A 14,142-nucleotide genomic window follows, 5' to 3' on the forward strand; every position below is an offset into this window, starting at 1 on the left:
CCAGTACCACAAACACCCAGGAGGAGAGAGAAGTAACCAGAGTGAATGGTTGTGTAAACTATGATTGCTAGTGAAGTTAAAGTAAACCCCATGAAAGTTGCAGTATAAACCTCTTTCTGCTAATTCATAGATTTGTGAGTATTTCCTTAACCAGAACTCAATTTGGGGACGCAGGGTCTCACAAAAAGAGGGAAGGGATTTTGCATGTTTTGATAGGGGTATATAGAGAGTCTGGGCCAGAGTCTGTGGTAGTGACATTATTAGGACTTCAGGGAGCAGATCAGATTCAGAGGAGAACCCAAGAAGATCCCACCCATTTGAGTTCACATTGAGTTCTCAGTGAATGCAGGGAAAGGAATTAAGGCACTATTTTAAAGCAGCGGCATCCCCATAGCCCAGTGTTTGAATATGTCATTAGAGAGAGCCTACAGAATAATTTGACTTGGTGATTCTCACATTTTCAAGGAATATCTGAAATGTCAGCTACAGACATTTTTCTTCTGGTTTGTTTCTAAGTTTAAATCCAATTTGAGTATCACAACTAATAAGAAGCATGAACCTACATTGAGGGTGTCCTCTGCATCAGGCCCTATGTGATGGGTTTACATAGATGGTGTCACATAATCCTCAACAAAATTCCATGAGAAAACAAAGTTTAGAGGGGCCAGGTGACTGTCCGTGACCGCAGTCATTTTTGTACAGCATAATCTTGTGCATAATCTCTTCAGGATTAAGAATGTCTTTGCAAAGGGAAACATGGCATCAGGGGAAATCAGATGTGTTATATTGCTTACAATTTGAAAGAGGTGTTCTGAATTAATTCACCAGTTTATCTAATGTAATCCTAATGTCCTTCTACTGTCATCCTTGAATTTATCCCAAAGTACTGAGAGAAAGAACCAATTGTGACTCACTACAAATGCTAAGTCATCCCACAGAATACTTTAATCCATTCCCACATGAAGAGCCAAATATTCTCCGTGCCCACTCCTTTAATGGCTGCATAGAATTGGATTGTGGGGCTGGGGGAGTGCAGAGTGATAACAAATGTTAGGTGAAAATGTTAGATGCCTTTTGACAGCATCTAATTTATTTTAACCTCCTAACCTCCTATTGTTTGGAACATTCTGCTGTTTATTACTTCCAGGTACTCTATTCAAGAATAGAGAATAGAGTTCCTATTCAGTTTAAAGCTCCTATTCCTTATAGTTGTTTTGACTGGCTGGCATTAGAGTCCTAACACATCAGGTTCTTTGATATTATAAGGGTACAATTATAAGTAATTCTCCTATAATTATATTTATACAGTTAATTTTATTTTTTAATGTATCTTTTTCCATGTAATAATGAAAAATAAGCATACTCTAGGCTCTTTCCTTAGTTAAAAGTAACTTCCACACTTTTCAATTAATTAAATGTCATTCTTCACTTTGGGACTCACGTAATCATGTAGCGTTAAATACTGTATATTAACATTAACATCTTACCTTCATTCCAGGATTTCCTGGAAAACCAGAAGAGCCTGGTATCCCAAGAGGACCCTATTAAAAGAAACCAGAAAAGTAATCAGACATGTATTCAATTAGTATCTAATTAGGTCATTTTTTAGAGTTTGGCGTCATTTTGTATTAGACACATAAGAATAACCTGCCTTTCACTTTAAAATTACAAAGATAATAGGCTAATTTCATTATAAGTACCTTCAACATCAATCTAAAGTAATACTAAAAGACATATCCAAGGTATTAAACATAATTGGATTACTCAATTAGCATATAGGATTAAGTCAATCACAAACATAAAGTGTTTCAAACAATTGCCTCTTGAGAGATGTACTTTCTTTGTGTTAATCAAATAATATAGTTTTTAGAAAGTTATGTTTTATATCAAAATCTAGTACTTCATTCTATAAAAATGATGCTTAAGAACCATCTGGAGGCCAGGCATGGTGGCTCATGCCTGTAATCCCAGCACTTTGGGAGGCCAAGGCAGGCAGATCACCTGAGGTCAGGAGTTCGAGACCAGCCTGGCCAACGTGGTGAAACCCAGTCTCTACCAAAAATACAAAAATTAGCTGGGTGTAGTGGCTGGCGCCTATAATCCCAGCTACTTGGGAGGCTGAGGCGGGAGAATTGCTGGAACCTGGGAGGTGGAGGTTGTAGTGAGCTGAGATCACGCCATTGCACTCCAACCTGCAGTCAGACTCCATCTCCAAAAAAAAAAAAAAAAAAAAAAAAAACCATCTGGATATTTTAGAGAGGTTTTTCAGGCAATAAGTGGATATTTATGGATATTTATATTACCCTACATTTGGGAAGGCATGCATAGAATTTAAACCATTGATTAAAAGACTAAATTTAAAAGAAGTGAGTATAAGAGGAATTCTAGTACAGATTACTCTAACTCCAAGGATTGTACTTTAGTCTCATCAGTTTTGAATTAATAGAAGCCCTTTCAAAGTGTACATATTTTTTCATCCTATGTTTTGTTTCCTACTTATGAGAAACAAGGGAGAAAAGATCCTTGGGGCAAATGATTTCAATTTCTATAATTATACTTTACTTTTGGCTAATAGCTTTAAATTTATTTTATTTTATGATCGTTCAGTCTTGGTCCACGTTGATCATGAATATTTCCTACAATACTTTCTCTCTTTCCCTCATAATATTTTCTTTTCTTGGTGTTTTGTTAGCATAATTTACCTTGTAGAGCTTGACTCAGTTTTTCCTGTTGCAGCAAAATAAAATTGTTCCATGGACTATTTATTTAGGAGCATTTTCAGTAACAACTTTGTGCTCAATTACTACATTAAAAAATGGCTATAGAAAACATTTTATAAATATATTTGTGCTATTATAAAACACCACTTCTTGGTTTCCTGCAACAGCTATCCACATTGATGACCCTGTGAAATCATCTGTAGAGCTTTAAAAAATACTGATTTCTGAGTCTACCTCTAGAGATTACATTTAAATTGGATTGGACATCAATATTTTTAAGTTTCCAGGTAATTCTAGTGTATAGCCGAAGTTGAGAACCACTAATTTCATGATGAACAGATAAAGTTTACTACATGATGCCTACAATATAAGTATGTACATTTTACTAGCAACCAGTGTTAATCATATACGAAATAATTTATTCTAGATATCATTACATCTTCCTTTTAAAAGTCAGGGCACCACTATTAAAGTCACATAATTTGATGGGAAAAGCACATGTATAATAAGTTGCTCTAAAGTTCAGAAAATAACTTTATGTCTTGAAGCTCTTTTTAAAAATTAAATTAGTTTTGTTTTGCTTGTAGAGATATAATTTAAGTGTCCTTGACCGAATAATAGTAGAGACCTTGATCCATAGCACTGTTACAATTAAAATCTACTTCAGTTCCACACATCTCTTAGGATCCTTTGTACCTCTCGGTAACGCAGCAGTTAATGGGCAGCAATTGAGGCTATTCACAAGGGAGAACTATTGCAAGTAATGGAATTTTAAAAAGGTAATATGTTTGAAATGTGTCAAATTTAAAATATTTGCCTTTGTTTATAATTTACATTTGATTCTATGTTTATAATTTACAGATGATTCTTTAGTCTTAGCCATCTTCATTTCATCATCCACATTACCTGGAGATGATCTTTCTGGTCATAAAGTTCCTATGTTTAAAATCTCTGCATGATCTCACATTAATTATTACAGAAAAGAGCTCAAAAACCCTTTAAATGGGTAAGTAAGTATAGCCCTTTATGATCTAGATCTAGTTATAAGTATTCAGATTTTCATCTTCAAGCGTGAATTAAAGGTTCATAGTTACAGAGGATTACCTATGAAATAGTGCAAGATGGTCTGAAGCAAAATACAATAGCCTTGTCCATACCAAGCACAAAAAAGCACAATGTACAAAATATTGGTACACACTGAGACCTCATCATTTCTCATTCCATGTTACATTTTTACTCCCACAGCTGTATTTATTGCCTGTATGTTAAAAATTTCCAAAACTACATTTGAAATTCAAATTTCTATCCTGAGCTCCACTCTTGCATATCTAATCACGAAATTGAATTCATTTATTCCCATTCTAAACTCAAACCCACAAACGGTATGCTGTTCCTCTTTCTTTATTTCCAATTTCAGATAAATTACATCATCCATCAAACACTTTAAACCAGAAATCTACTGGGCCATGTCCATGAGAGTTCTTAGCTCATTGACATGCAGTCGGCCTCTGTTACTACCATAATAACTTTAGTTCACATCTTTGTAATTTCTTTCTGGAATTATGCCAGTGGTATTCAAACTCATTCTTTATTCTTAGCTATCTTCATTTCATCTTCAACATTACCAGCAGATTATCCTCTGGTCATAATGTTCTTATGTTTAAAATCCCTGAATGATCTCACATTAACTACTATAGAAAAGAGCTCAAAAACCATTTAACATGGTAAGTATAACCCTTCATGATATAGCTCTCGCCTCTCAATCCAATTTTACCTTCCTAGAATTTTCTGAGCCCACTGTGTTTTGTCATCTATCTATCCTATGGACAATGCTATATTCTTGCCCATTTTATATATTAAATACTTATCTTTCAGGACTTGGCTTGAAAGTTGTTCCCATAACTGAAGTTGTATACTGTATTATGGAGTTAACAATTATGTTATACAACAATATTAATATCTCTCTCTTCCTTAATAGAACAGTTTTGAAGAAGTACTATGTGTCCATCGGCTTTTTATTCCAAGTGTCTGGCATGTGGTGAGTGCTCTGTAAATGTTTTTGAATGTACAAATGGAAGAATGCATGAATAAATTAATGAATTAATATGAAAATAATATAACTCACCATTGGTCCAGGTTTTCCAGGCATACCATGTGCACCTCGTTGTCCCTAATTAAGAGAAAAAGAGACAAGACAGGATAAGATTACATTTTAGATTATATTTTCTCTTATTTGCCTTATAAAAAACTTCCATATTGCAAATTGAAGAATAAATATTAAAGTTAACTGACAATAACCCTCACTCAGTTAATAGCAATATAAATACATTTACACAAGCTGATATGGTAGTCATAAATGCATCTATCCTTATAGCAATAAGAAATAAAATCAAGATTGAGAAAATGAAACTGATTAAAATGATTCTTTTACTTTAATGTATCATCTTCTAACATATGAACTCAGAGACAATGAAAATTTGAACACCTCAGTATTCTTAATAGCCAGATTAACTCAGAGAAGCAATGTCCAGAAAATAAAATACACAAGAGAGATAAATTAAGTTATAGTGAATTCTGTAGGTTTCACCCAGAGCTCCCTTAAGTACTGAAGTATTCATCCTGCCAGCTGGAAATATAACCTGCTGATGGCTCACTATTGATACATTCCCTAGGAATTGCCCTCAGCTAAAGGGAATTAGCTCTCTCAAGACTGTGCTCTTTCCTTGGTCAATGCAGGGATACAAAGCATTGGCCCTTATTTGACACAAGTCTGCAAGAGCCATCTCAGCTCCATAGTTCCCCTGAAATTGACTGAGATCTCTGTTGCAATTGCAACACAATTCAATTTCTCCCTCTGAAAAACCCTGCTTTTATTCATTCCTTCCTTCAAAAATACAGTTTCTAAGAGTACTCACCAATAAATTTCCTGTACTGTATACAAGTCACTTTTTTGAGGCTGTTTCCTAGGAAACCTGACCTAAGACCCTAAGACCATTAATGCCAGAGTGGTTACAAGAAAGCAAACTCTAAAATGGGATTTGTAAGCTGGATTTCCCACTGGTCAGCTGGTGACAGTTGGAGTATGAATCACCCTTGGCATGCCGCGATGGCACAATGGAAAATATTGTCACCAATGGTGAACAGAGATATTTTAAGGGAATGGGCTAGTAATGCAATATCTCGGGCATTTGAGAAGAATTAAGAAAATAACAATTATAAAGCTGATGGAATTGCATGGGTCTTGTATAGTGCATCTATTGGAGAAAGACACTAAAAGGCTGATGGTGATTAATCACCAAAGTAAGACTCCTTGGCAGCATTTTTTTTTAATTCTCATCTCCTGCAACCAGAGAGAAGAAAAAGCTGAATATCAGGCCAAGCACAGGGCTTAATGCAAGACTATGAGAGCTCTTGGGATGGCTGAATTCTCAAACCTAGAAAGTCTGTTACGTCACAGTCAGGGTCCTGGATTGGGAGGAGTCGGATTCTGAGATTTGGCAATAGGATATGTGGGTCAACACACTGAAGAACTTCAGCTGGGCCCGGTGACTCATGCCTGTAATTCCAGCACTTTGGGAGGCTGAGACAGGAGGATTGCTTGAAGCCAGGAGTTTTAGACAAGCTTGGGCAACAATGTGAGACCCTGTCTCTACAAAAAAAATTAGCCAGGAACGGTGGCATGCACCTGTAGTCCCAGCTATTTGGGTGAGAGTATCACTTGAGCCCAGGAGTTCAAGGCTACAGTGAGCTATGATTGTGCCACTGCCCTGTAGCCTGGGCAACAGAGTAAGACCCTGTCCTCAAAATTTAAAGGAAAAAAAAGAAATTTAAAATCTCAGGTCCATCTAAAGTCACTTGGCCTAGAGAAGTGGCCCATTCCCCCCATTAATAGTTGGTAGTTCTCTCTTGTTGAAGATGATACCTAAGCCTCTACTTTGGAAGACAACTTAAGCCTCACTTCTGGACACCACACCAATAACTAACACTACTCCTGATTTTTAAAAAAGATATCATACACCAAAACACCTATAAGACCTAAACATCGGGTAGAGGCGGGATCTGAGAAAGAATGTGTGGGTCTTGGTCCTGAAGACACTGTATCAAGAAAACAGAATACAAAGTTGGAAAATTTTAATGATGTGGATACACTGTCTCGTGATATTGCAATTTAATACCCTGGTAAGAGCCCTGAGAAATAGTGCTGACATGGGAGACAGTTCTTAGAAATGTGGGAAGAGCAATAGCCCATGCTGGGGCAGAAATGTCAGACCTCCCTTGGCAGACAGTAGAAGAAAGCACAGAGAAGTAAGCATACTATATTGATAGACGATGTTAGCCTAGATAAGCCAATAGCTGACTATATTCTATAATATTCTCTATATCCCCTTAGGACACTCTGCTTACTAAAGTGATAAAGAATGGCCTGGTGAGAGGGTCTTACACTTTCCAAATCACGGCCCTGAATTTGGTATTGTTGAGTAGCTCTGAGGTGGTTGCCCTATATGGGCTGGAGGTAATAGCGGAGACAGTGTAAACCCGCGATTGCTAATAGTAATGGGGATGATCGGATCTTGAAATAATACAGGAAAGGTGGCAGTCCTTAACTATCTAAAGCAAGGTAGGTCCAAAGTAATGAACTATAAGTCTGAAATATTAGTCAGCATAGCCTGATCTTCAGAGAATTGCGAAAAGAATAATTAGAATATGCCTCCTATACAGGTTCAAGTTACATAAATAGTCTGCAAGAGTATTTCTCAATCTGTATAATTAAAATGAATCAAGGACGGGTGATCAGGAGGCTCACATCTTTCAAAGAGTGCACTCAGAGTAACCACCTTTTAGGAGTATGAGGAACATAAAATGCTTGGAAGAATTCTTGGCATATAATAAGCTCTTTATAAATGTTTCCTATTATTGTAATTTTATTAGTATATGCAAGTTTGTGTTTTTCTATGGACTATATTCCATGCTGTTATATGTATTCATTATTTTCTTAATTTTTGTATTAAAGTAGATGACAAATGTACTGTGGCTATATGTTAACATTAAAGCAAAGGGAAGGTTGTTCAAGAATTCTCTGTACTTTCTTTTCAACTTTTCTGTAAACCTGACTTTATTCCAAAAGAAAAAGAAAAAAAAAAAGGTGACCAGTACTATTACTTTCATTTAAAAGGCAAGTTCAGTAAACCAAATCTGAAAATGAATTGAAATACACATCTCAGCAGTATAAGTAAAAGCAGATATACTTACAGGAGCACCCTGTGGCCCAAGTCTCCCTCTCTCTCCTGGCATTCCCCTCGGACCCTATAGACGATAGAGAAGAAATGTCTCTTGAAGCACCTAATTTGAAATGTAGAGTAGTCTGACTACCCCACTCAATCCAATTGAGATTCAAGATAATTGGCCACCAAGCAGTAGTATTTCCAGGGGCAATGTTGGGTTTGAAAAACTATCCCCATGTGGAGATAAATAACCTATCACCTCTTACATAAATAGATTTCACTTAACCTGGCTTTAATGGGCTAAATCTGCGATAATCTTGATTTGATCACTGAGTATAGAAAAAGAATAAGGGCATTCAACCGTTAAGAGAAACAATGAAATGTGGGAAACCTTTTCTGTTAGAAGGGCTCAACTCTCTTGTGCTTGTCTATCAGCTGGTAATCAAGATTATTTTACTAGCCAACATATGTTGTCCATTTATTTTTATTTTTCATTTAAAAAATCTCTTGTTATAATCTAAAAGGCAAGGAAATATAACCTTAGAAATTTAAGAAACAAGAAAACGAGCACATACCAGAGGACCCATGGCACCCATTGGACCAGTGGGGCCAGCTTCACCCTAAAAAAAAATGAGAATACATTACAGTATGAGAAGCCTACAACCGATACATCACTTTGTTCTGTGTGTGTAATTTTAAAAGCATATTTTCAAAGAGGACATATGAAAGATGTACTTTTGATATAGGATCTCAGAATGTTGTTTTATTACCTCTTCTCAAAATGCAATAGTAGTGTAGTTTTAAAGAAATACATCTAAAATAATATTGGGGACTTAAGATTGACGGAAACTATCATACCTAGCCACAGTAACTAGTCTCAGGAAAGGACTTATCTGGCTATGTCTGATACGTCTCAAGTAAAACTTTACAAAGCTAAAATTGATTGTAATATTATCTTAAGATCTATTCTAGGAGACTTAGAAATAAAAAAAATTTTAAAGCCAAATGATTTTCCACATTAGGTCATGATGCTTTCCACTAGAAATTCCTTTATACTTCCTTGATGTTTTTTTTCCCTGTAGAAATACAAATAAATTTTGAGAAGAAACAATGAGGAGAAGGTCTTGGTGTTAAAGGGGTACTCAGTAATGGGACTAATGAACTATCTAAACCTTTCAGATATTTTTTAAAAAGAAAAATGAATGATTGTATTTTAAAAGATAGATTCATAGTGCCATCTTCATATGAAGACAACACTCATCCTACACTGGCAGACACCCAGTGCCATGGAGGCTATTCTTGGAGGCATATCAAGTCATGTCATGGTAAAGCCATTGCCACTCATCTTTGAAAAATTATGTTTATTTACCTAACCATTTGTTTGTAGCCCTCTGTCCTGCTGAATTAAGGTGGTTCTGAAAAATGTGTAAACATTTGAAGCAAAACTAAGATGCCAAAGTGAGGTTACAGTGAGATAATTACAAGATTACCTTGGAACCAGGTGCTCCAACTTCACCTTTAGGGCCTTCAAGACCTTTGTGTCCCTGAGAATAAAAATGTAAATTTGTATTTGTATCCTGTTTTTTTCAATCCTCAAAGGCATAAGAACCAAAAATAAGCTTGCAGAAATTGCCTTATAAAAATGAATATCAAATTTAAAGTTGTTGCTCAAAATACTTTCAAATTCTCAAACTTTTCTGAAAGCTTATTCAAGGAAAATTAGAGTTTTCACCTTTAAATAACATTTTCAGCTTGCAATATTCTCACCCTTCAAACACTTGTGATTTTATAGAAATTTAATCTGTAGCTACAAATAAAAACCTTACAGTGGCTTTAGAGGAAACACATAACTACAGAGTTCATATTGTTATAAAATATCATTTGTATTCAAGGTGAATGTTCAAAATACTTAATAATGAGTATAGCAGCAGACATCTTAATCAAAATCTCAACTACTCAAAACAGAGGCCAGTGTATATTGATTGAATATCACTATTTGATATTATGATAGTTAGATAGATGATAGATAGATTCTACATATGTAAACAATATACAATAGTTACATCGTAATTATCTTCAGTAATAAGGAAGGCATTCTATTGCTTTCCAAGTCTAGGTAGACTGGGTCCCTTCTGTGACCTAGTACTCTCTATCTCTACCATGTCACCTATTACACTATACAGGAATTGCCTACCTTTTCATCCATATCCCCCATTAGCCTGAAGCTTCAGGCTAGAGATTTTTCTCATTCATCACCGTACCCTCTTTTGTAGCATAGTGTCCAGTACATAGTAAGAATTCAAAATATATTTCTTTATCAAATCAAATTAAACTCAAAGGAAATGTATTAAAAAATTGTGATTTCAGTAACCACAGATGAATACTGCAACCATAGACAGTTAAGGACAATTGACAAATTGACTTGTAAAGATTTTGAAGGTAAAGCTCCCCAGAGCCTGTTCACTAAACCACAGTATCTGAGAGGATTACAATAGATTGAACTTACTCGGTGACCCTTCAGACCTGGAAGACCAGGAGCCCCAGGAAAGCCACGAGCTCCCTGGGAGGAAAACATAGATAGGGCATTTTACAGTCATTAATAAGGATGCAAAATTCCTTAATATATCATTTTTTCCCCAAAAATAGCTAGTACACAGTTTTCCAGCAACATATTAAGAAGAACAAAAAAAGCAGTATACTTTTATCTGTCAAAATATATCTGGGTGATCAAAATTAGCAAAGTAAATATGCTATTAGAAATGGAAACATGACTTATACAAGGATACAAAGTAATGCCAGGTATTGAGTTCATGACATTTTGAATTTTTCACATGATATCACTGTGTTATAATTAGTAGTGAAAACAAAACATGAACATAAGCATGAATCAATATGTCCAACATGAGAATTGACTATACCAAGGTAGAAAAAAAATATTCAGGAGAGAAATTCAAGATAAAATATCCTTTTCCTTCTTTACTGTGCTTTATTTATGGTACAAGATTAAATGTCTTTGTAGCAAACCAATGTCTTTATTTTCTATGAATTTCTGAATATTGGCAGCAGAATATGATGGGAAGAACAGTATTATAATGTGGTCAGGAATTTTTAAAATAAATTGTTTAGAAGAAACTTTGTGGATTTATGATTATTTAAAAAACTAAATGAATAAACAAAATATCCAACAGAAAAGAAAGTCAAGAAATATGAGAATGCTTGGTTTCTTGACTAAATAATTACTTAATTTCTGCAAATTCGATGTAGCTTTCACCTAAACACATTAAATAAAAAACAATAGAAATACCACAGAAAATCAAATCCAGTGGTACAACTATTTTGAAATGATGCTTGAAACTTTTTCCTTATACTGTCTTAAAAGATACTAAGCTAATGACTTAATTATTTACTTATTATTATGGCCTATATTAATTTGATTTTGCATTGAATTTCCATTACCACTGCCACCAGTATATTGAGCACCTTGATAGCATTGATTGATGTGATCACTTATTGATTATTATTCTTAATTTATGTATAGCTGGCACTTAGCCTTATGTTTGGTTAATGGACATTCAATGAATAATCATTGGATAAACAACTAAATAAAGAAATGGTTTGATATTTCTTACTCTCATAGCACTTTAACCTTTCCTAAGGAACTTCTCTTGGCCTAGCATGATCTTATACAGATAAAAAATCCTTCTGCTCTGCAAATCATAGGTTTCATTCACTATTTCTAAATGGTTGAATAAGCAACTCAATGGATGAAATTCATATAACAAAATCAAAGCAATAATTCCTCTGTGACCTCTTGAAAGAAAATTATTTCTTTAGTGTTTTAGAGGGTTATCACAGTAGGGGTAAAACAAATCATGCTCTCTGAACAAATGAAGTCCCATTAATTCTTCTGTTTACACAACCCCGCTCAAGAATTCTTTCACATCAAGAACTCCCTTTAAGTGTTCAACTTAATGCCTCATTTTACAGAGATTTGTCTCCTCTCCATCCTTAGCAGGCAACTTAGTGCAGACCCGTCTAAGCCTATAGGGGAATTGCTGAGCTATGTTATTTCAAATAATTAGTTAACTTCAGTTTTTATGGTCTGCAAGAGAAATTCTCATGTGATTACATATCCCTAATGTAATAAGAAAATGAACCAGATGTCCTAATGCTCATAAAAATTCTCATTCTGCTGACCCAGGACTGTCATTACAGTGCAATCACACATTGCACTGAGCTTGCACAGTGCATCTGTGGTGTGCTGGCAGGGCACCCTTCCTCCCCATGGAGGGCCCACACTGTGAGCATGAGCAAGAGTGCAGCAGGACATGGGAAGTTCAAACCTGGATGGGTTGAAAAGGACATCTGTGCTAATGACTAAACCTCATGTCTCTGTCTGCATTTATTTCCCAGGCTGATCGAGGAGGAAAGCAGGGAGTTGGGAAATTGGTTTATATTTGCAACCAAATAATCCTTTGAGCCTTGCAAATTTCCCTTAAAAGATAAGGGAGCATTCATTTGTTTAAAACATTTCCTAGCATTGAACCTCATCAATTTTCAGAAAGTAAACAGAAAGTAATGTGGTACTGTTGATTGTATTGAGTGGCAGAAACATAAGGAAATTATAGGAAATATAATAAATGGGAGAGTGAATGTTTAGGGGCTGTTGAGCAGGAGAAACCCAAGAAGTAGGAATGTTTGAGGAGGACTTTTGCTTGCTTATCATACTCTAATTTTCCCCATGGCCAGTGTAACACATTCTAGAAGGGGGCCTAGCAAAGCAATTTGAGTGACAAGAGACAGGTGGGTTCAGAGAACGGCAAAGAGGCCAGGTCTTGGATTCTGGTGGAGTAGTTGCCAGGAGTCTATTCTTTTAGGGAGCCAAAGGGGAAGAAAACAGCTATGTTAGGAGAGCTGGAAATCAGTGTAAATTGTCATGATTTTAGGACCCAGAACATTAATCAAGAATTTCAGCCAAAATTAGGGTTTGGGGAGCAGCCAAAGAAGCATCCCATCCATAATTTACTGTCTCTAGTTGATAAAAAACAAGGCAACAAGCTTTTCTTCAAGCTATTATTTAGACATATGTGACAATATAAAGTAAAAATATTAAAAAGATTTTAAAGAGCTAAAATAGGATTGAAGTGTGAATTGTAAACAGGTCAAGCTGGTAACTCATTTTATGAAAAAAAAAAACTATTTTTTTCTGAATTTTCTGAGGATTTTAAACTCAGTTTGGAGAGCATTCATGTTATGTTCAATATACTTCTCTAGCTCCAGAAGGCTTATTTATGGTGCCAATGCAAAGCAGACAACTGGAGTTAACAATCACTCTGGCAAAACGTCCTGTGACATTTTACATTTTTACGGAAACAAACAATGCTGTTTGTCTCCATTTACTTAGTGCCTGATACATGTGCATACAGAGAATTGTGATTTAATTCAATGTTCTTTATTTTTTAAAGTTTGCCTTTATGTTGAGTATAAACTTACCGGAGATCCTGCAAATCCCACTTCACCAGGATTTCCATTTCTGCCAGGTTCACCCTTTATGGAAAAAAATGTAGGAGATTGGGAAGGCAAAAGTGATTAAAAGGTTCTTCTCTGAAACTAAATGATAAATAAATTACTAATAAAACAGTTTTCTTTAGAAAGCTAATGTACAATTCTCTAAACAGTGCAAAAAATAAAGTAAAAATAGGCTCTATTCCTTATATTCCTGATAGTACTCCATTCTATCAAGTTAGTCTGTGGCTTTCATTAATTTACCCAGAAGAATAAATTGTTGAAAATTTTCTTGGTCTGATGTAGCTCACTATTTTATGAACATCAAAATTTATACACATAAACATACATGTATGCTATAGGATATATACTATAGAATTCTATATGATCACATGACACTGAATTAAAGTATTGCTTCTTAAAATACTACTTTCCATTTCTTTCCTGTGGTTAAAAAGAAAAGACTACCAGAAATATGTGCTCTATGGCCAAATTTAATGTAACCTGTTTAAATAAATCTTATGACTCATAAAGAGAAAATATTGATTAATACTTGGTTTAGTATCATATAGAAATTAATGGCCTACCCATAATTTGATCCTCAACTTTGGTACAACTAAGAATCTAGAAATGTAAGTCTGCTATTGCACACTGTTCTCTGATTACATGTTCTTAATGTTAAAATCTGGAGTTGG

General features: G+C 35.2%; 1 protein-coding gene across 4 annotated transcripts in view; it reads right to left on the reverse strand.

Annotated features, from left to right (window-relative positions):
- COL5A2 (collagen type V alpha 2 chain) overlaps positions 1–14,142 on the reverse strand; it is a 408,452-nt gene that overhangs the window by 38,034 nt on the left and 356,276 nt on the right. For all 4 annotated transcript variants that reach the window (XM_063790630.1, XM_063790632.1, XM_063790631.1 and 1 more), the window contains 7 exons: positions 13,436–13,489; positions 10,449–10,502; positions 9,433–9,486; positions 8,518–8,562; positions 7,971–8,024; positions 4,846–4,890; positions 1,488–1,541 (listed from right to left, as the gene is read on the reverse strand). In XM_063790630.1, coding sequence (XP_063646700.1) covers positions 1,488–1,541; positions 4,846–4,890; positions 7,971–8,024; positions 8,518–8,562; positions 9,433–9,486; positions 10,449–10,502; positions 13,436–13,489 — 360 coding nt within the window. The remainder of the gene's footprint in view (positions 1–1,487; positions 1,542–4,845; positions 4,891–7,970; positions 8,025–8,517; positions 8,563–9,432; positions 9,487–10,448; positions 10,503–13,435; positions 13,490–14,142) is intronic.

This window comes from Pan troglodytes, chromosome 13 (assembly GCF_028858775.2).
Source record: "Pan troglodytes isolate AG18354 chromosome 13, NHGRI_mPanTro3-v2.0_pri, whole genome shotgun sequence".
NCBI classification, from domain to species: domain Eukaryota; kingdom Metazoa; phylum Chordata; class Mammalia; order Primates; family Hominidae; genus Pan; species Pan troglodytes.